The sequence below is a fragment of the Magnolia sinica genome, chromosome 7, assembly GCF_029962835.1.
Source record: "Magnolia sinica isolate HGM2019 chromosome 7, MsV1, whole genome shotgun sequence".
Taxonomy (NCBI): domain Eukaryota; kingdom Viridiplantae; phylum Streptophyta; class Magnoliopsida; order Magnoliales; family Magnoliaceae; genus Magnolia; species Magnolia sinica.
The window spans coordinates 45,019,603-45,040,510 of NC_080579.1; the positions used below are offsets into that span (position 1 = coordinate 45,019,603).

The following is a 20,908-nucleotide window of genomic DNA, read 5'->3' on the forward strand; positions in this document are numbered from 1 at the left end:
CCCATATGGAAATCTGTGAGAGCCCTGTTTTCCTTGCTGGAAGATAATATCCAATGGCTCGTTGGCAGAGGAGATAGAAGCTTGTGGTCTTATAATTGGACTGGTATGGGGCCGTTCATCCTCCAAACAGACAATCAACTCCTAGATTTAGTCAGTGCACTGAAAGTCAAGGATTTACTGGGTAAGAATGGTCCCCTTCCTCCCTCCTCTGCTCTCTCTTCTGCCTTAAAATGTATTGGACTTCATCTTCTAAGGGGGTTTTGCAACATCAGGGGAAGAGGACATCTACTTCTGGCCCTTGGACCCTTCGGGTGAGTTTTCAGTTAAGTCAACCTGGTCCCTTTGTAGGCCCCCTACCTAGCGCAAGTCTTGGTCAAGAGGAGTTTGGCAAAGGAAGCTCCCTCTAAAGATTTCCTTATTCATTTGGCGCCTTCTACAGGGAGCAGTTGCTGTGGACGATAGGATTCAGTCAAAGGGAGTATCATTGGCATCTTCCTGCATATGTTGTGGGGAGGACTATCCTCATAGACCCTAGGCGGAATCCCTACCCCATCTATTCATTCACAGCGAGCTGGCTTCTAAACTTTGGCATCATTCTGGAGTCATAGCAGGTATCCCAACCATGGCAGCCCAATCTGTGGAAACTAGGCTGAAGCAATGGTGGATGGCAGAAACTGAGGACGGCTTCCACATCTTTAAAAAGGTACCTCCTTGTCTAATCCTCTAGGAGATATGGAGGGCCAGAAACTCCATGAAGATGGACGACAAGAATAGCACGAGTACTAGCGCTACCAATCGAGTTAAATTCTGGCTGCAATTGCTTTTATCAGAAAGGAAAAATCCTGAGAACCAGGCTCATCTTCAGGTTGTGTGATGGGTTAGGCCGAAAGAGGGCTGGTCCAAGCTCAATCTAGATGGGTCTGCGCGTGGCAACCCCAGCCCATCTAGAGGAGGTGGGCTAAGTAGAGACTCTAATGGTAATCTTATTTTTTCTTTTTCAGTGGGATTTGGTGTGAGATCCAACAACAAAGCAGAACTGCGTGCGATTTGGCACGGGCTTGGATAGGGTGGAGGTTGAGTCAGACTCAAGCCTTGTTATCAACCTCCTGTCTGGTAACTCGAGTCCTAATTGCGGTTGGAAGCATTGGATTAGAAGGATTGATGCCCATAGGAGTAGGGGGACGTTCTTCTTTCGTCTCATCCCGAGGGAGGTTAATGCCCATGCAGATGCTCTAGCCCGGCTTGGCAGCTTCTCCCAGGAGAATTCCTTTTTTAAAAACTCAACCAAGCTCACGTAACATATTAGAGGCCCAGTAGTGCTCGATAAAACTGGCCTGGGGCCCATTAAAAAATTGTGAGGCCTAGTAGTGTTGTTTGTAGAGATTTTCCATAGGATAGCTAGCCCTCCATTTCTTTTTGTTGGTTGGGCACCTGAATGATATTTCGGCCCATGTATAGTTTTGCTTCTTTGAATGAAATGATATGATACATTCAAGTTAAAAAAAATTAATTAATTAATAAAAAAGAAAAAAAAATAATAATCAAAAGTTAAACTAAAACTTACTATTTATAGTAAAAACGAAGATACAAGAGATATTTGTCCGTCTATCCAATGGAATCTCACAATTTCGGCATGGGAAACCCAACATAGAGGGGTTGGTTGGCTTAAGTAGGTTCTCTTACCCCAAATCATATATAATATGTCAAAAAACTCATCCTAGTTTGTGAGATGGAATTGATTTAAGGTTCCGATGGTCTGGATCATTTTTGTCTCCGTCCGGGCCTTCTCCATTCCATCTTTTCCATGAAAGTGCCTATGACCCGCTCTACATCAAATGCCAGCTTTAACATGCCCATGAATTTGCTTATGCACTCATACGTGATATTTCATATGAACATGCACTTTGTACATGACCTTTTGTAAGACCATGAACTTGCATGTAATCTTTCACATGTCCATACACACACTATACAATGTCTCTTGATCACATGCAAATGCACTGGTGTGTCCACCTGTAATCAACATCCTTTATGATTGTTAAAATAAACAACTCATTTAGAATAAAATAACCAAACCAATCATCATAATTCATGCACTCAAAATCAATTGATGCATCACCGAGGAGGGTTGTTAGGAGTGGGTTTACACCCAGGAAGATGATATACCGAATGTATTTATCTCTAATACCATAAAAACTCATAGAATGAATGACTACAGGTTGAATAGAGCTTTTCCTCACTTGTATTTCATTATCTCAATGCATTAACTTTATACAATCAATCAAGTAGCTGGCATGTACTATATATGGCTCATCACAACCTAACCACAATATCGAACTTCTAATTACAATATCACTTCTGTTCTCTATTACAAGGAACCTAGTTTTGGGTTGCTACATGGTATAATTAGGTTGTGGGTAAGTATATACAAAGATATCGGATATAGATTAATGGCCATGCTTCTTGTAATTAATATTGTAACTAATATTATGTGTGGTCGAACATTAGTTAGCCATAGTGTGACATTTCTATGGTGTAGCCTCAATTGGGTTTATGTAATCAAGAAGTTGATGATGATATCCATTGGAGATGTGGCCCATATGAAAATGCATGCTTAGCTGAGTAGGAAATACCGTTATTTTTATTACACTTCTTCTACAATAGGAAAGGTTAAAATGAAGGAAGCATTGTTACTATTGTTTAGGAATAGAAATGATATGTGGAAGCATCGATGATGATATTCCGGAAGCCACCGATGGTGGAGGCGAACATGATGAGCAACCCCATAAATATGCATGTCTGGGAGAAAGAAAATAACACTAGTGAGGAAAATAATAATATTCTTTATATTAGAAAAGGTAACAAATCAATAAAGACCCACATTAGGTTATCGTCCAACCAAATACTAACAATAATAATGTTCACCCATTGTGAAATTGAATTGTAATTCACCCTTGAAATTGTTAGTGCATGCTCATCTTTTATATTAAAAACGTAATGGAACAAGGGATAATATGCTTGTATTTATCTTACCCAATTCACCATCCATGAAATGCTAAACCTCTTTGGTTTCTTGATTGCTAGCCAGATTGTACATGGGAGCTGCAATAACTCCCAAGATCATAAGAAGTTAGTGAAGGGATTTTTTATTAGTAAAATTAGTATGTTTTAAATAAAAATATTTTAGAAATGACTTACGAAAAAGGAATTAGGTGCAAATGCAAAGCCTCCAAAGAAGCCTAGAAGATCTCCAAAGAAAGGAAAGGTCACAGCGATGAAGAGAGTGAGTGCTGCAACATGAATAACTATTATTTATCGTTTTTTACCACCATACATGAAGTCGTAGGAAGCATCATGTATACTTCTTTTGCTTTTTACTGCAAGTAATTTTATGGAACATGGAACCACAAAATAAATAGTAGAATACAATACAATACATTATCTTATAACGTAATGTTGTTGGGTTCGAAATTGGGCCAAGTCCTTCTCACTCTACTTTGAATGCATGTGTAGACCCCACTCTAGGTTTGCTAAGATTAGAAATAGGTAAATAATACTCAATAAATCTGAAAAGATAGACAACCATTAAAAGGGGAGTAATAATTACTTGCCCAACCCCTAAGCGAGTAGTTATTACTCGCCCACTTCAACCAAGCAGGACGGGTTTTGTTCGAAGGTGTTCCATGCCCTCATTTTTTGTCCAATTGGGATGATTTGAGAGTCTATCATTATGTACTTTCAAGTATCTATAAATTCTTAGAAAGCATTCATCAAAAGGATCAGTGGATTTATTTATTTTTTTTAATTTTTATAACAGGTTTTTGGTTGTGAGATTGCAATTTGAAGCCGAGTATGATTTTACTCTAATGATCATAATTGTGAGTCACCACTAGCTCTTGAAAAGTAGTATGTGTAGAGAGCTAGAACTACATGGAAAGGGGATGAAAGTGACTTCAATCTTAACTAATCTAATAATCTAAGGGATCTGGTTACTCGAGGAGTTAGGTGCCTCCTTAGGCCTGCTATTGTAGTACCCACAGTACGTAAAGAGAGGGGGATTTTAGATAATTTTATTGCATCCAATGGGGAAAATACTAAAATCTATGACAATTGTTGAAACATTGAAGACTATGTAATACATTAAGCATTGGGCCCTACCCATATATTCGACCCCCCATCTTTGTACACGCACCCTACACAATTCAAAATTAATAAAAAAAAAAAAAAAAGAAAAGAAGGAAAGGGATTAGGCTTCACTCAACACAAATCCTTCTCTATTCTCCCTTACGTTCTCTTCTTCTTCTCTCCTCTTCCAAACTCTCTCTCTCTCTCTCTCTCTCTCTCTCTCTCTCTCTCTCTCTCTCTCTCTCTCTCCATGTGCTTTTCCCTTAATACAACCACCATGTCCACTGGTGCAACCCCCATAAACATCGTCGTATCTAGTTGAGACAAGGGCAACATTCTCACTAGATGCATGAGTCAGAGGCTGAGGAAGGTGGTGACACCTGTTACACACAAGAAAAGATATTGGACAATGCTGGAAGACGTTCACTTTTAAGTTGTGCTCCTTTTGAGTCGAGGTATGGTTGAACCATAGCAAGGAAGTGGATCACACCGATTTCCTCCCTCTATCATTGTTGTTGAGCAATGCCGGTGGTGAATGGATGTGCAGCTTCCGTTCATCAAATAATCTCCTAAATCAGGCACATTATTCATCAAGATTCTCCTTGCTTCATGGTCTTGAATTCTTATAAGATATCAGACAAGTGCTATATGTTCTTATGATCTTTTAAATACAGTGTTCCAGATTTCCTTTGCACTCTCACCATACATCACAATGTGGTTATAAACATTGTCTTCAATATTGTTGAAGAGCCAACTTATGACCTAACAATCATCCTCTTTCCATTGGAAATTGGTGTCACTGTCTTCACATGGTCCATCTTTGATTAAATGTTTCAATTATCTCTTTGATATGAGAAATATGTGCATGAACTGGTCCTATGGCAAATAATTGTCCACCCATCTCAATTTCCTAAAGGCAATTTGTTGGCCGTGTTCTCTAGTATCAGATTTCGTGTCCATAACTTTAGCATGAAGAATAAAATATTTAGCAATGAATTCACAATCCAAAAAGATTTTTTCAATGCAAGAGCAATATTTTCCGCAATAATAAGTGTCCCATGTTGTAAACAAAGAGGCAACAACAACTCAAAACCGCTAGACTGATTCCAAGATTTTTAGACACAATTCCAAAAAAATTAATCCAACAACCATACACAATAAACATGCCAACTAGTCTAGTACGAATTTCTAGTAGTTAAGTTGTTAAGAAAATCAAATATGCATTAATAATTTTAGATACAATAATAAAAGAAAATCAAACAACTTAGACGAAAAAAAGAAAGGCAAATTAGAATAAAAACCACAAGTAAAAGATGGACCAGCCGTTGTTACAACAACCACAATTCCCAGCCTCAACAGCAATGGGCCACATGAGAAGCAATTTCAACCAATAGATGGGGTCTTTAAAAAAAATCCACATCACCATTATTTTACCGATTTGATCTAATAAAGATCACGTTATTTGAAAGATCTGATCTAACGAAGATCACTACACGTAGACTTGGCCAATACCTCAGATCCAATTGATTCGAATCACCAAGAATAGATGCAGATGGTCTTTACTCTATTAATCACACTAGAGCCCTATTGGTTCTAAAAGAGAAGAGAAGAAAAAATAGATGAACAAAAGCTGGTTACCCAATTAAAACGGTGGTAAAATAAAACTTGAGATAGGTACCTCTAGTATAGATATGAGAGAAGCACAATTAGATGGATGCTTAGAGCTCTAAAACCTTGAAAACTGCTCTCTGCAGTGGGTTCAAAGGCATGGACAACATCAACCTAGTGGTGGGCCCAAAGTGCACAGCATGCGTTGTCCACTAGTGCATTCATTAGAAGAAAATGAGTTGTGCATGCCTTGTCCACTGGTGCATTCATTGGAAGAAAATGAGAGAGAAAGAGAGAGAGAGAGGTAAATTAAAGAAATGATTCTTTAAAGAATGCTCTTTTCAAAGGCGACATTCTACACGCGCACTCCGCATGCTCCTAACCTAATCTGATATTAGAGGCATCAGTCTGAAGTTTTGTTTCACCCACATTTTTTATCAGGAAAGGAGAGCATTTGTTCATCAATTTATTCTTCTCTTTTCTACCTCAAATATTTAGTGTGTCGCCAAGGTTGTGCACACATAAGCCCATCATCTTTTATGGAAACCATTTTAAGCCACAACATATCATTCACTGCTTAGTATCCAAAATCTGTGAAGCTTAACCTCTCTGAAGATAAGCTCTACAGTTTTGCAGGTAGGAAGATGATGTAAAAAATCTGGTTCAATTGCAGTGACACCTCCAACCTTAGCAACATCACTGACATTTAGATCTGACTAGGGTCACTGGCCTAAGAGGGGCCTTCAAAATTTGAAGCTAGACCAACAAGGGGCAAAGCATGTCGTCATACACCTACCGTTGAGGTCTAATAAGGTATCCAGTCATTAATTTCTTCTTATCCAGTTCGCTAACTAATTATTGAATCGTGGGTAAATCGCTGAGATGACCAAGCTAATAAGCTAAGCACAAGCTAAGATTGAAGATGGTAGCCAACCCACTACGGACAAGCCACATGAATTCAACCTCAGCTCTCAGAAGGAGCTGCACTTGACTTTACTTAACACCAACATACCTCTTTACAAGGTCGACAAGTGTATTGGCCTCCTATAAGAGATCAGGGATGTCTTCACGTGATTAGAGATTCTTAGTTTGGACCCAATAGTAGCGATCTATTGGCTCAATATGTCCAAGGAGAAGAAACTTGGCAAATAATCTCGCTGACGCTTCCACCCTAAGTTGGCCTCACAAATTGAAGAAGAAGTCAATAAGCTCATCATTGTAGGATTCATTTGAGAGGTCAAGTACTTTTAATGAATCTCTAATATAGTCCTGCTGAAAAAGAGGACAGGGCAAATCAGGGTGTGCATGGACTTCCATGACCTCAAAGAGGCTTGTCTTAAAGATGAATTTTGACTGCCAATTAATGATCTTCTCATTGATAGTGCAACCAGGGATTCTACCATGTCATTCATGAATGACTACTCAGGATCAAATCAATTTTTGATGGCCCCGAAGAACAAGGGCATGGACCTTCATAATTTCTATCAACATCTTTTGTTAGAAGGCCATACCTTTTATCGTGAAGCATATTGGTGCGACATATCAACTTGTCTCGTAAATCATCTTTCCATGAAATGATCATTGCAAGTCATCCAAAGTTATCAATTCATCAATGCGCAATGCAATTCATCAGTGTGGTTGACAAGTTGGGAGCACCGGATTTTCATCCTCCAGCTTGAGGGGGAGTGTTAGAATAAATAAGTGTTTAGGATGAAGTGATAGATTTTATGCTTTATGCAGTGTAGTAGGATTAGACTCAAGCCTATTAGTCATTTGATTTTTCGCATTATTTGTTGGTTGATAAGCGCACAGTTGTCTTTTTTTCCCAATTGCATGTATTGTATTTAGCTTTAAATGTGATGCTACTCTTTTTTACTTTTAAAGGGAATAGGATTATATCCCATTTGACCTAATGGTTGTTATCGTTTGGCTCAATATCTTGAAGGAGAATAATCTTGTCAAATATGCTCAATGAAATTTCTACCCTGAGCTAGCCTTATAGAACAAAGAAGAGGTCAATAAACTCATCCTTGTAGAATTCATTTAAGAGGTTAACTACCCTTAATGGATCTCTAATATAATCCAACTGAAAAATAGAATGAGAAAATCAAGGTATGCATGAACTTCCATGACCTCATCAAGGCTTGTTTAAAGGAAGATTTTCCATTGCATATTTCTAAGCTTCTCATTAATAGTGCCCCTAGTTGTTCTACCATGTAATTCATGGATGATTATTCAAGATACAATCAAATCTAAATGGCCCTAAAGCACAAGGCCATACCTTTTGTCCCGAAGAATGTTGGTGCTAAATATCAACGTGCCATGCAAGTCGTCTTCCATGAAATGATGCACAAATATGTGAAGTGCTACATGGATGGCCTGGAGGTATACTCCACTAGATATGAGGAGCATTGTCAACACCTCTAACTCATCTTTAAAAAACTCCTTATGAAACTATTACGCATGAACCTATTAAACTCTGCATTTGGGGATTCTTCGAGGAAAATCTTTAGCTTTATCATTTATCACCGCGACATTGAAATATACCCAAAAAAAAGGCCATCGAAGAGACATCACAACATAAGAACCTTAAAGTGCTCAAGAACATTTAAGGGAAGCTTTCATATATTCATTAGTTTACTTTAAACCTTGTAAGCTATTGTCATCCTTTCTCACCTGATATAGAAGGGTGTCCCACTCAACTATGACGACACATGCCAAAATGCCTTTGACGCCATCATGAAGTTGTTGAAATAGGATCTAGCATTAGAAGTCCTATTAAGGATGAGACCTTAAACCTCTACATTGCGACATGTGAAACTTTTCTTGATGCCATGCTACCTCAGAACCCTGAAACTAGGAAGCAAAATGCCCTTTACGATGTCAATCATACTTTGGTATGGATATCATACTTGGTATGGGTAGGGCATAATTATTCGACGATAAGAAGGATATGTTTAATAATATTCTTTGCAACCTAGAAGCTACAACATTGCTTTCTAGCCCACGACATCTTTCTGATATCGAGAACTAATCAGTCAAGCTATTAATGTCATAGCCCATGGCCATCTAGCTAAGTTCTTGTTGCTACTCTTTAAGTTCAACATTACACATATACTTCAGAAGTAGTAAAAGGGCAAGTGCTAGCTGACTTCTTAGTATTTGACCTCGTTCTTGACTTGAAGACCATTCAAGACAAGCTACTTGACAAGCAAGTACTCCTAAATGCTTACCCTGTGGTGGAGGCAACATAATTTTCGTTATTCCTCAAGTGGACCTACTTTCTTATTCCTTCATCTTACGCGTCGCCTATTCAAAGAACGAGGTGGAGCATCATGCACTCATTGCCAGTCTCAAGCTTGCCCATGGTAAGCATTTAGACTAGCCTAAATGCTTACCCTGTGGTGGAGGCAACATAATTTTCTTTATTCCTCAAGTGGACCTATTTGCTTATTCCTTCACCTTAGGCATCGCCTATTCAAAGAACGAGGTGGAGCATCATGCACTCATTGCCAGTCTCAAGATTACCCAAGAGATGATAGTGAGTTCAATTAGGGTTTATGGTGACTCAAAAGGACAATTAGTCAACTCATCATAGAGTACAAGGTTCTTAAGCCTCAACTTGAACTCTACTAGGAGAAAGCTCAACAACCTATCAAAAGCTTGGTGTACATCTATGTCTATTAACTGCCAATTGACATAAGGAGAAGATGGGTTAAACGGGCTCGATTTGTCATGCTTAAGTATCATGACTGCACAAAATTATATTTCCTGGCATGAGGAATATTATGTTCCAATGCATTAATTAACATTCATGTGAATGCAAATACCTTCTGAGTGAAATCTTGCTCGTCTATTTTTAGAGATAATATGAGCCATCCATGACATCTTGCACCCTTGTTAGATCACTATGATTTTGATCTAAGTGGTACTAGGCTTATGAAGATGCATGATCACCTTACCCGTGGTAGTGACTTATACGCGTGTGAGATGAACTCCATCTTTACAATATCTTGATGGGGATTTTCTCCTCGTCACTCAACAGTCGAGTGCCCTGCTCGACCGGTTGAGGGAGGTGCTCGACCAGTTGAGTGGTGCTTGACTCAAAGTCCAGCAACCAATTGAATTAATTTCTCCGTGGTACTCGACCATTTGAGGGAGGTGCTCAACCAATCAAGTAGGCCGCTCGACTGGTCGAGGACTCTGCTCAACCAGTCGAGGTTACATAGATTCATCTTCAGATCTTGTGCGGACTGCTTAAATTTGAGTCGGTTTCACAAGAGGTACGAAAGGGATTGCTTAAACTATAAATAGGGGTACCTAAGGGTTCTCTAGGGAATGCAAGAGTGTCCTAAAGCTTTACAAGGGTTTGCTAAAGGGTTTAGGGCTATCAAAGGTGTGTGTGAGAGAGAGAGAGAGAGAGAGAGAGAGAGGAAGCTTGTGGAAGGGAGGTTCTTCTTGTAGAGGTGATCTACTGTGCACTTGACATCTCAACGCTTCTACGTCCTCGTTATCGGTGAGATCTCTCCATTTTTCTTCTATTCTCTTATTGTTCATCCATTCCTATGTGAGTGAAGAAGGTTTGATCCAAGCGGTGTGTGCTTGTGATCAGTTGTAACATTCAACTTTATAGTGGATTGTTGATCTGGACGAGGTCCCGTGGTTTTTTTTCTCTTTGAGGGTTTTCCACGTAAAAATCCCTTGTGTCGTGTGGTTTGTGCTTTGATTTATTTTATTGCTTTATTATCCCATAAATTTTGGTGTTTTGGGAGGCTAGATCCTAAGGTTTTGTGCAACGGCCCCCCAACATATCTAACTCTTAATGCATTGACACAGGAGTAACTGTACATGTGTGCAACTCGTTGTAGTGTTTTACTAAGGTCAAGCAACCACAAGAGATGAGAAATACACACACACACACACACACACACACACACACACACACACACACACAAGGTTTGAGAAAAGAATTCAAGTAGGGTAGTCTTAGATTAGGTAGAATAAAATAATTATCCTCTTTGAGTGTGCTTAAAGTCCTGTCATTCGAAGAAACCTAATCTTTGCATTTAAATCAGTAAATTAGGGATATACCTTGGTATTCGGGACTATAATCTAGACTTGTCATGAAAATAAGATGATTGCATTTGGTGTGCTAATGGGTTGATTTTATGTCATCTCTTCTTTCCTAATTTCCTTCACAAAACATCAAATTTATAATTTCATGACAAAAGGCTCTAGGAAGAGACCATGTGAGGACACTTCCTCTCTCTAACTTTGGCACTTGCAGCTTACCCAACAAGAGAGGATTAATAGGTAAGTGAATGATGGGATCATTCCCAATGTTCAAAAGGAACCTCTACCCATTTGCATAAGTTATTTGTATGAGAAGGTTATGAGAAAGCTCTTCATAAAGGGAAGTAAAGAAAAATTATCCAACTCTTTGAGATTGTACACATTGACATGTGCATCACATTTAATGTAAAAGAAAGAGAAGGAGTTGAGTATTTCGTCCAGTTCATTGATGATTACTCATAGTTTGACTACTTGTACCTAGTATGTAATAAGTTGGTGTCTTCAAGAATTTTAAAATGTACAACGCCCAGGTTAAAAAATAGCTAGAAAAGAGCATTAAGGTTCTAAGTCAGACTGAGATGGAGCTTATTTATTGAATGAGTTGGAAGATTTCTTGAATAGAGAGTGAATTATCACGTAGTGGCCTATACCCTATAATCCACAACAAAGCTGGGTTACAAAGAAGGGGAACCATAATTACTAGATATCGTGAGGTCTATGTTGAACTATGTCACTCTTCCTATTTCCATTTGGAGTGTGTAATGGAGACTACATTGTGCCTACTTAATAAAGTTTCTACCAAAATAGTACCTAAGACACCATATAAAATATGGAGAGGTTGCTTGTTAGCCTTTGGCCATGTTACTATATGGTATTTCCCTATTATTGTTAAAAATTCAAATACTAGTAAGTTAGAATCTAGGGGAAATAATTGTCTCTTCATTGGTTACCTCAAAGAGTCTAGATGACATAAATTTTATGACCTTATGGAAAAAAGGACCTTAATCCTTAGAAGAAGACTTTATATGAAATAACAAGAGTGATTGTGTGGTAAATTTTTACGTGAGATTAGAGAAGACACCCATGAGTGCTCCTGTGATGCCTAGTCTAAAGAAGCATGACCTCGAACCTTAGCCATCACCTGCCCTCCATTAGAGCCATAGACAATGTTGGGAGCTTTATAGATTTATCTATCTTAAAAAGGTCTTCTTAACAGTATCCGACACACTTTAAGTTGACCCATTTTCTTACCAAGAAACTATGGTTGACAGATGTGAGACATTACTGATAGCCATTTACTTCGAAATGAGGTCCATGTATTTCAACCAAGTGTGAACCTTTGTCAATAGGCCTAAAAATGTAAAACTAACCCAATGTAAGTGAATCTACAAAAGCAAAGGAAATGAGGAAGGAAATGTGGACACATAAAAATCTAAGTATGTTGCTAAAGGAAACACCTAAAAGGAGGGAATAAAATATGAGAAGACATTCACTATTATAGCCATGATAAAGTCTATTCACTTTCAACTAACCATTGCTACTAAGTTGGACTATAAGATTTGGTAGATAGATGTGAAGACGACCTTCCTCAATGATTATCTAGAGGAATAAATATACATGAATTAATGAGTGAGATGTCACCAACTTAAATAGGAGTCAAAAGGTATATAAGCTCCCTAAATCAATTTAAAGCATTTAAGAACTGGAAACATAGATTCAATGAGGCACTTCATTCTTATGGCTTCATTAAGAACCAGAAGAACCCTATATCTTCCTCAGATCTTCAAAAGTGAAGTTATGATTCTTAGTTCTTTATGTGGACGATATTCTCATAATTTGGAATGATATTAGATTCATGACAGAAGTTAAGGCTTTGCTTTCCACCACCTTCGATGAGAAGGGTTTGGTAGAGGAATCCAACATCTTAGGTACCAAGCTCTACCAAGACAAAACTACGCGCACCATAGACCTCTCCCAAGCATCTTATATAAGCAAAATATTTGAATTTTTTTATACCCGACTCCAAGATAGTTAATGTGGTTTTTAGGCACAATATAATATCCTTCTACTTGGGAAAGGTTGTCCCAAGACTCTATATGAGTGACAAGCCTTGGAGAACATTTCCTTCAAATTTGCCAATAGAAGCTTGATGTATGTAGTGTTCGAAATATTGGTATTGCGTTATGTATTGCACCCTTCGGATACGAATAAGTATCGATTATCGCATGGGATATATCAGTTGTATTGCGTAATGTATCGTTGTTGTTAGAAACATGGGGAAACAATGCAAAATTGCTTGAATTTTTTAATGAAACTTCTGTGATTGTTAAAAAAGATATCAATACATACTTATAAATCAAAATATTACAAAAATAAGCACTCATAATATATTTTCTTTGTATGGGGTCCTAATCTATGTAATGTCTAATTGAATTGATGCATGTATATTCAAAGTCTATTGATATAATTTATAAATGTAAGAAGATATATAGAAACACAAGAAAAATATCAAAAGCAAAAGAAGAATCACTAGGTCAGATTATATACATATTTGAATTTATATTTAGACGCAAAGATTGCAACCGATTGAAAAGAAATTAGAAGTTTTTTAAAAAAAAAAAAATTTCACAACTTGGCCAATCTCCTCAAAATCTCGAAATCAAAACTCCAAATCCAAAACATGAAAAAAAAAAAAAAACAAAAAAAAAAAAACAAACATGGATTTGTAACAATTTGACACTAAGTTATCATAATTTACGGAAAAAAAAAAAGATTGAAAATAAAAATGCTCACTGGATCGAACATGTGGGATATATCCCACTACTTGTGTATTTCATATTGCATAAGTGGGATACAAGATATATCGTTGGATTTATCAACCGATATCGTCAATACTTAATAATGGATGTACACAATACTGTGCATGAGGCTTAACATCCCTTATGCGAGAGGAGTGGTTAGCTAATACAAAAATATAGGCATGAATGATTAGACAATGGTTAAACAAATTATTAAATACTTGAAGATGAAGGAACTTGTCTTAATGAATGGGAATAGGAATTTATCTATAGTTAGATATAATAATGCAAACTTTCATGCAAATATTGATGCCAGGTGATCGATGGAGGGTACAACTTCTTGATGGTGGGTGAAGTTGCCAGTTGGTGGTGTTAAGTAGAAGTGCATTATGGATTCCACCATGGCAGCAAAGTACATGGCCATTAGCAAAGTGTCAAGATAGCATTGTGGGCCAAGAAGTTTGCCTTAGAGATGAGTTGTCCCAAAGGTAGAGGTCATTACTTATAAACTACAACAACAATGGTGTGGTTGCATAGTGTAATAACTCAAACTTTTTTGTGCACAAGTAGGTATATTAGTGCTCTCCCATGTGCATGTTTCAACAAATATAATTTTTTTTTAAGATGCTTAGATGAATGCGCATGTACACCATAAACTCACATACAAACTATAATATGAACTTTAAACCCTCATATACCTTACTATACTTGATCGTTCATCAAACCAACTATCCAAATAACTCATCATCACTAGATCAAGGTATTTGATCGTCTACTTCACTTTTGAACCACTTGATCATAGTAAATCAACTATGAGATCTTTATATCCACTCAAATACACATTCAATCAAGATCCTGATCTATTCATCTTGGTCATCACCCTTGTATATACTTAACCTACCATTGGAATCATAATGTAAGGACCTTGCTCTTGTGTATGTATACATGTACATTCTTCTACATATCCTGAGCCTATAGATCATATTACATTTGATTATGCATCAATTCCACCATTGAGAAGACTCTCCATGGACCGATTAGGTAATCCAACAATCTAATTTCAATTTGAACCATCACATCATTGTGAAATAGATAATGGACATGATTTAAGCCATTAATACCTAATCATCAATGAATCAAAACTTTATATCATGATCCTACACACTTAGGAGTGTTTTATATTGTTAAAATTAAATCACAATGGTTACATATGTACTATTGATTGTCTTAAGTTTTCCACGGTGTATATGTTCATACTCGACATTGAATGCCAAAAAACCTATGAAACTGCCCTTGTTTGTCAATATACGTGAATGTTGAGTCCGTCTGTCAGGTGAGCTCATATAAAGACTACAAGACCAAGACTCATCAAGTTGAAGAAGTTTGAGTGCGCTTTACAGGTATATTAAGCCTCACTTCCCAAACCAAACCCTATCAAGTAAAAGATCCATTAGGAACACATCTAAACTTGCCTAAAACCATCTGCGTAAAACCCTTGGTAAGCTTAGATTAGAGTTGTTTAAAGCCTATGGAGATAGAAGCAAAATATGAAAATTTTATGTTCTGTCGATTACAATCGAAGTGAAATCAAGATAGCTTCAATGACATCGAACACCTATTTGATGACATTGAAACAAGGCCTTACAAGTTTAGCAACCAACTGTGTAAACCTAGATATATTTGATGGAATCGAAAGCAGTTCGATGCAATCAAAACTTAAGTTTCGATGGCATTGAATGCATTTCGATGACATCGATATAAGGCACAATATTTCCAGCAAGCTTTGAAATACTCTAAGTATACTCAATGCAATCAAATCACTCTCGATGACATCGAAGTAAGTCAATCAATGACATTAAACATAGTTCGATAGCATCAAAAAGAGAACCAGTTTGTCTAGCAAGCTTACAAGAAAAATCATATATTCTTGATAGTATTGAAGACCATTCAATGACATCGGAATTCAAATTTCGACGACATGGAAAAATTGTTCGATGACATCGAAATATGAACCAAACTGTCCAAAGTGTTTTTATAGAAAAATCTATTTTTCACTCAATGACATCGAAGCATGTTTGATGACATCCTAAATAGTGCTCAATATGTCCAGTAACCAAGTGGTATGTTCATAGGAAAATTCTATTGGCATCGAGCCATCGCTGGATAACATCGAAGGACACTTTGATGGCATCGAAGGATGGTCGATGAAATCGGACAGAATTTGTCTTGCACTTATTTGAAAATTTTTAGTGCAAAGAGTCGATGCAATCGAAGAATCTTCAATGACATCAAAGGAAACTTTTATGGCATCGAAGAACCTTCGATGGCATCAACAATAACAGATTTCTACTCATTTTTTACCATTGGGATTTGTCTTTATATAAACACTTGGGTTGTTTCATGAATTTTTAAGCAAGAGTTGAAGAGAACCTTGAGAGAGTTATTATCAGAGTTATTTCTCTTACTCTCAAGTCCTCTTTCCCATAAGAGTTCATCATTCAATCCATGGCTTAAAGGTATTTATTGGTATATTCATAGCTTGGATTGAAGAATGAACTCTGACCTTCATTGATCATCCAATAGCACTATTTAATGACAAATCATTGTGCGGGGATCTTTAAAGGCTATTATTATGAGAATCTTCTCTAGATCTTAAATGCATATCATTAACTAGAGTAGATCAACCATACCCTAGATCCAACAACCTCGGTACTCCGATTGGAGCATCTACAAGCGATTGTGGTTCAAGAGAGCTGAAGACTCTTTCACTACTATGAAGATCTTCAACAACATGTGCTGAAATGGGGCTCACTCACTTACAAGTAAGTATCTAGAGTCCGCTGAGTCTGAAGCCCTTTCCTTGTGTAGGATCAGGATTCAAAGTTTGAGTTGACAAACTTGCTAAGACTTTTCATAGGCATCCGATGAGAGAATACGTGTAGTGTCCTTGTGTATGACCTACTGCCCTATGTAGACATATATGCGCCTTGTATAGGCCCTAGTGTGTCCTTGTGTAGGACCTATTGCCTTGTGTAGGCATAAAATTGCCTTGTGCGGGCATAGAGTTGCCTTGTATAGGCACCTAAGGTTGCCTTGTATAAGCACCTTAGTTTAACCATGTGTAGGTTGTAAAGGTTCGTGGTTAACCTGATTTAAAACCATTAGATAATGAAATCTGGTACACTCATGAGTTGAGTGCATTCGCCGGAAATGGAGTAGGCATATAGGCAAACCACTGTATATGATCATGTTTGGGATTGTCTTTGTGCATTTGTTAATTATGCTTATGTGGTTTAAATGCTTAATTATAATGCATGATTAGATGAATGCTTAGCATTAATAGGAATCGCATCCCACACACTCAAATACACTATCTCTATAGGCTAGTTACTTATTTGTATATTTTTCATAGTCTATGTAATTGGACCCTCTATGGCGTGGAAGTCGTAGAGTTAAATTGCCTTGATTAATTTAATTGGTAAATAGTTTAAATTAGGCAATTTAAGTTTTCAAGAGAAAATTTTTTAAAAGTCCTATTCACCCCTCTCTAAGACACTTGGACATATTTTTGTACTTCAATTAGCGGGTTAAGCCACAATTGCAACCTATTTATAGAAACCCAATCATGATGAAATTTTAGCCAATGGTTAGTTAGTCCAATTGAGCCGTATATTATCTATTTTGAGACCTAACTCACAAAATCCACCATCAATCAAAATTTGTATCATATTCGCTGGAAATAGGTCTAGACAAATCCATCAATTTATATCTTACTTCAAGGCGTACATCTGGACCTATTTTTGAAGTTCCAGGAACATTCAGTTAGAATCCTACTCATGTTACACTTTCCAAGATCCAATAAGAATTTGGTACTGATGTACACACCCTACACCATACTTTAGTTCTAAATTTCAGGGCATAATACATAGTGCAAGAAGCCTTAGTACAATGGGAAGGTTAAGCACGCTAAAAGGAAATACCACATTGTACGAGAGTATATGGAGGTTAAGACGATTGACGTTCTGCAGGTAGCATTGAAAGATAATGTGGTGAATCCTTTGACTAAGGTTTTGCCCATTTATCTTTTTAATTCCCATGTGACCAGTATGGATTTGTGTGTGTAGGTCGATTAGTTTAATGAAAAGTAGTAATTGTTGGGGTTATGCCCTGCATAACTAATGTTTAGTTGCTCCTTAACATATTTTATGCATGTATTTATTATTAACTCATTAGCCTAGTTAATTATATGTGGAACATGGTAATTTTTATGGGTTTATTGTCCTTAGGCACCTTAATATTAAGCACAACACTTTATGGTCAAGGGTGGGTTTTGATTCATATATCTTAGTACCTTGGCCATGACCATATAAGTTCTTAGACGTACCTATGATATTTAGATTGGTAATCTTAAATAAGGGAACTGAATTAGCATCAAGATAAATAGTCTCCACCACTGGGCTTAATTCAGCATTGATATGCATTCACTTTATCCCACATGAGTGTGTGAGTGTGCCATTGTTGATTCCCTAAATGAACTTTAATCACTTACATTGGTAGGATTGCTTGCAACTAACATCTAGAAGGCCCATCATGACCCAAGTAGAAGATACTTGTGGTTGCACTAGTTCCATCAAATCCCCTGACCTGAGGATGGGTGGGATATAGAGATCTTCATTTCTATAACTTTGGCTAACCTTATAACACTACACGTTGCCACTAAAAGTGGGTGTACCTGGGTGGTTTCATTAAGATAATCAAAGTCGACAAGATTCATCATGAGATCTACTTGGTTTGCTCGGGATATTAGTATGTCGGTTTATCTTATGGTTTGGAATGCCTATCAAGTGTTTTAAAGGTTGGCCACTAGTTAAATAGTTTTCAATTGATTAATCATAGATTTTAATTATTAGCTTTGAGTTTTAACCATTGCTTTATTTAAAACTATACTTGATGGACATCAAATGGCTAAGATATGTTAATCCACTCCTTGGAGTAGCATAGGAATTCTAGACTATGATTACCAAGGATGATGGAGGAATTTTAGTAGTTGAAATCCATGGATTAGAAAGGTAAACAAGTTTTCTTTACAGTAAGGTACAGAAAATTAAACTTATAGGGTAGTGGAGCAACTTACTCAGTGCACCTCCTAAAAACCAAAACACATCCTTTATATATAGATCCTATCCAGGAGGGAGCTTGCAGATGAGACGAGCCCTAGACATCTAAAGCCCCCTTACACTTCCTACTTAAGAAAGCATGACGAAGTGGAAGAGAAAAGAGTTGGGACATTCCCATCCTCCATTTCTTATAACATGCACATGCCCAAGCATGGGTTCCACCCTTGGACAGTTCAGGTAAGCCCTTGAACCTTACTGGAGGTACTAACATGGCTCTTCACCCTCTAAACCTATGATAGATTGGGAGAGAGTCCATATGTTAGGAGATTAGCAATGAAAAAACCAATGGTTTTTCTAGTGCAAGTGTGTGCTTTAGAAAGTATATATATATATATATATATATATATATATATATATATATATATATATATATATATATATATATATATATATATATATTCTTGAAACATGGTATGATCATAAATGATGGCCCATAAGAACTAATTACAATCATGATTTGGAAATTAAAATTCGTTGCATTTCCATAAAAATCCAACATGTGGATGTATGGTTTTAAAGTAATACGTTTAGAATTTCTTCCAAGGATTTTTTTTATAAAAAAAAAAAAAAAAAAAAAAAAAAAAAAAAAAAAAAAAAAAAAACATGAGTTGAATCATCTTTGAAATCTCTCCTCTTTTATTTATTTATTTATTTTTATCACTTTCCATAATGGGAAATCTTCCCTTCAAGCAGGCATGCTTCCTATTATCACCAGTCGCTAACTTTTTGTATTCTCAGGGATTGTGTTCCTTCATCGGCACCTTGCCTGTCATAGCCACATACAGATGCAACTTCCACGCACAATGAAAAAGAAACTTCTTTTCCAAATTTTATTTTATTTTTTTTGTGTGCCAAAGATAGCTTTATTGAGGCCCCTTTGATCCAGTTCATGCTTTTTATCATCATATGCCTTTGCCTTTGGCTAGAGGTATTTTTTTTCGTGGTTCTTGTTTTGTAAAATCTTCCACTGGTCCCTAACAACCTTGTAAATAGATGATGATTGTGAACTCGATGCGAAAGCCAGTGGGGCAGCCGAAGAAGGATTGTAGCCCATACCATTTAGCCAATTTTCTTCCTCCTCTATCCCTTAGGCAGGCGACCACATGATCAACCTGGTCGTGGTGCTTGTCAAGATGTGCAACAGTTGCTTACTTGTGTTGCCAAAGAAGTCATGGATCGCACGAGGCATAGTAGCGAGGATAAATGAAATATTGGCCCATTAGTTGTGCTTTCTTTTATTCCTCAAAGCACCTTCTCCACTTGGGAGCTCAACAATATTTAGTTTAAGAGCAACATGGTCCATCATCTCCATCACGTACTTTAGATCTTCAGAAGTCCACATTCTTGGAATGTCGGACAAGTTCAAGAAACTTAATAGAAGCATGTTCAAGTAAATAGGTCGAGCAATCTTCTTTATTTTCATCATTAAACAAATCAGATGGAAAACAAAATTGAATTAGTCCAAAGGTTAAGTACTAAAAATTGAAGATTTAAGCTCAAATTTAGAATTTTCTTTGAAGTGTTGGACAGTCATGCTCCAAGTCGTGCCTCTTCAAAACAACTCATGCAATAAAGTTGGCACAACCGACCCCACACGTGGGCAGCTAAAGTAATGCTCTAAGAGGCCATGTCAGACGTAACTAAGGTTCGCTTCACACTTCATAGAAGACATTACTCAATATTCAGGGAAAGTCTCCCCTTCATACGAAGGCATGAAACCTCTTCGTGCTAATGTGAGTGACTGTCGTGAACTTTACAAGTACAATCATGTGTTAGAGGTTTCAAAGTGGCATAAGAAGCATCTCATGCACCTTGTCACAACAACTTCTAAGATCAAAATTGTGAGTCCTAGTCTCACTCGTAGTCAATAATCATGCACTATATTCTCACTCTAAATAAAAATGTGATAATGACACGTGAGCTTTGGTATTTATAGATAGAGTCGATAATTCAAAGGGTTGCCCCAAATGGCAACCATGTTATGCATACCCTATTTTGAAATTTTTTGTGGACTAGCATCCGCTCCTAACTTGCACACCATGTCAAGTCATATCGCACTTTAAGCTCTCCGTAGCGCAAGTGTGGTGCAGCTACTGGGTTAGAATTCGTACTAAGTCTATCTTACAC

At 37.2% G+C, this 20,908-nt stretch overlaps 1 protein-coding gene across 1 annotated transcript in view; it reads right to left on the reverse strand.

Annotated features, from left to right (window-relative positions):
• Positions 1 to 2,626: 2,626 nt before the first annotated feature.
• The window catches only part of LOC131252056 (lysine histidine transporter-like 6), a 126,685-nt gene continuing 108,403 nt past the window's right edge, over positions 2,627 to 20,908 (reverse strand). Inside the window, exons 5-7 of the mRNA XM_058252985.1 lie at positions 3,199 to 3,290; positions 3,034 to 3,102; positions 2,627 to 2,799 (exon numbers count right to left, since the gene is read on the reverse strand). Of these exons, the coding sequence (XP_058108968.1) occupies positions 2,701 to 2,799; positions 3,034 to 3,102; positions 3,199 to 3,290 (260 nt within the window). The 3' untranslated portion in view covers positions 2,627 to 2,700. The remainder of the gene's footprint in view (positions 2,800 to 3,033; positions 3,103 to 3,198; positions 3,291 to 20,908) is intronic.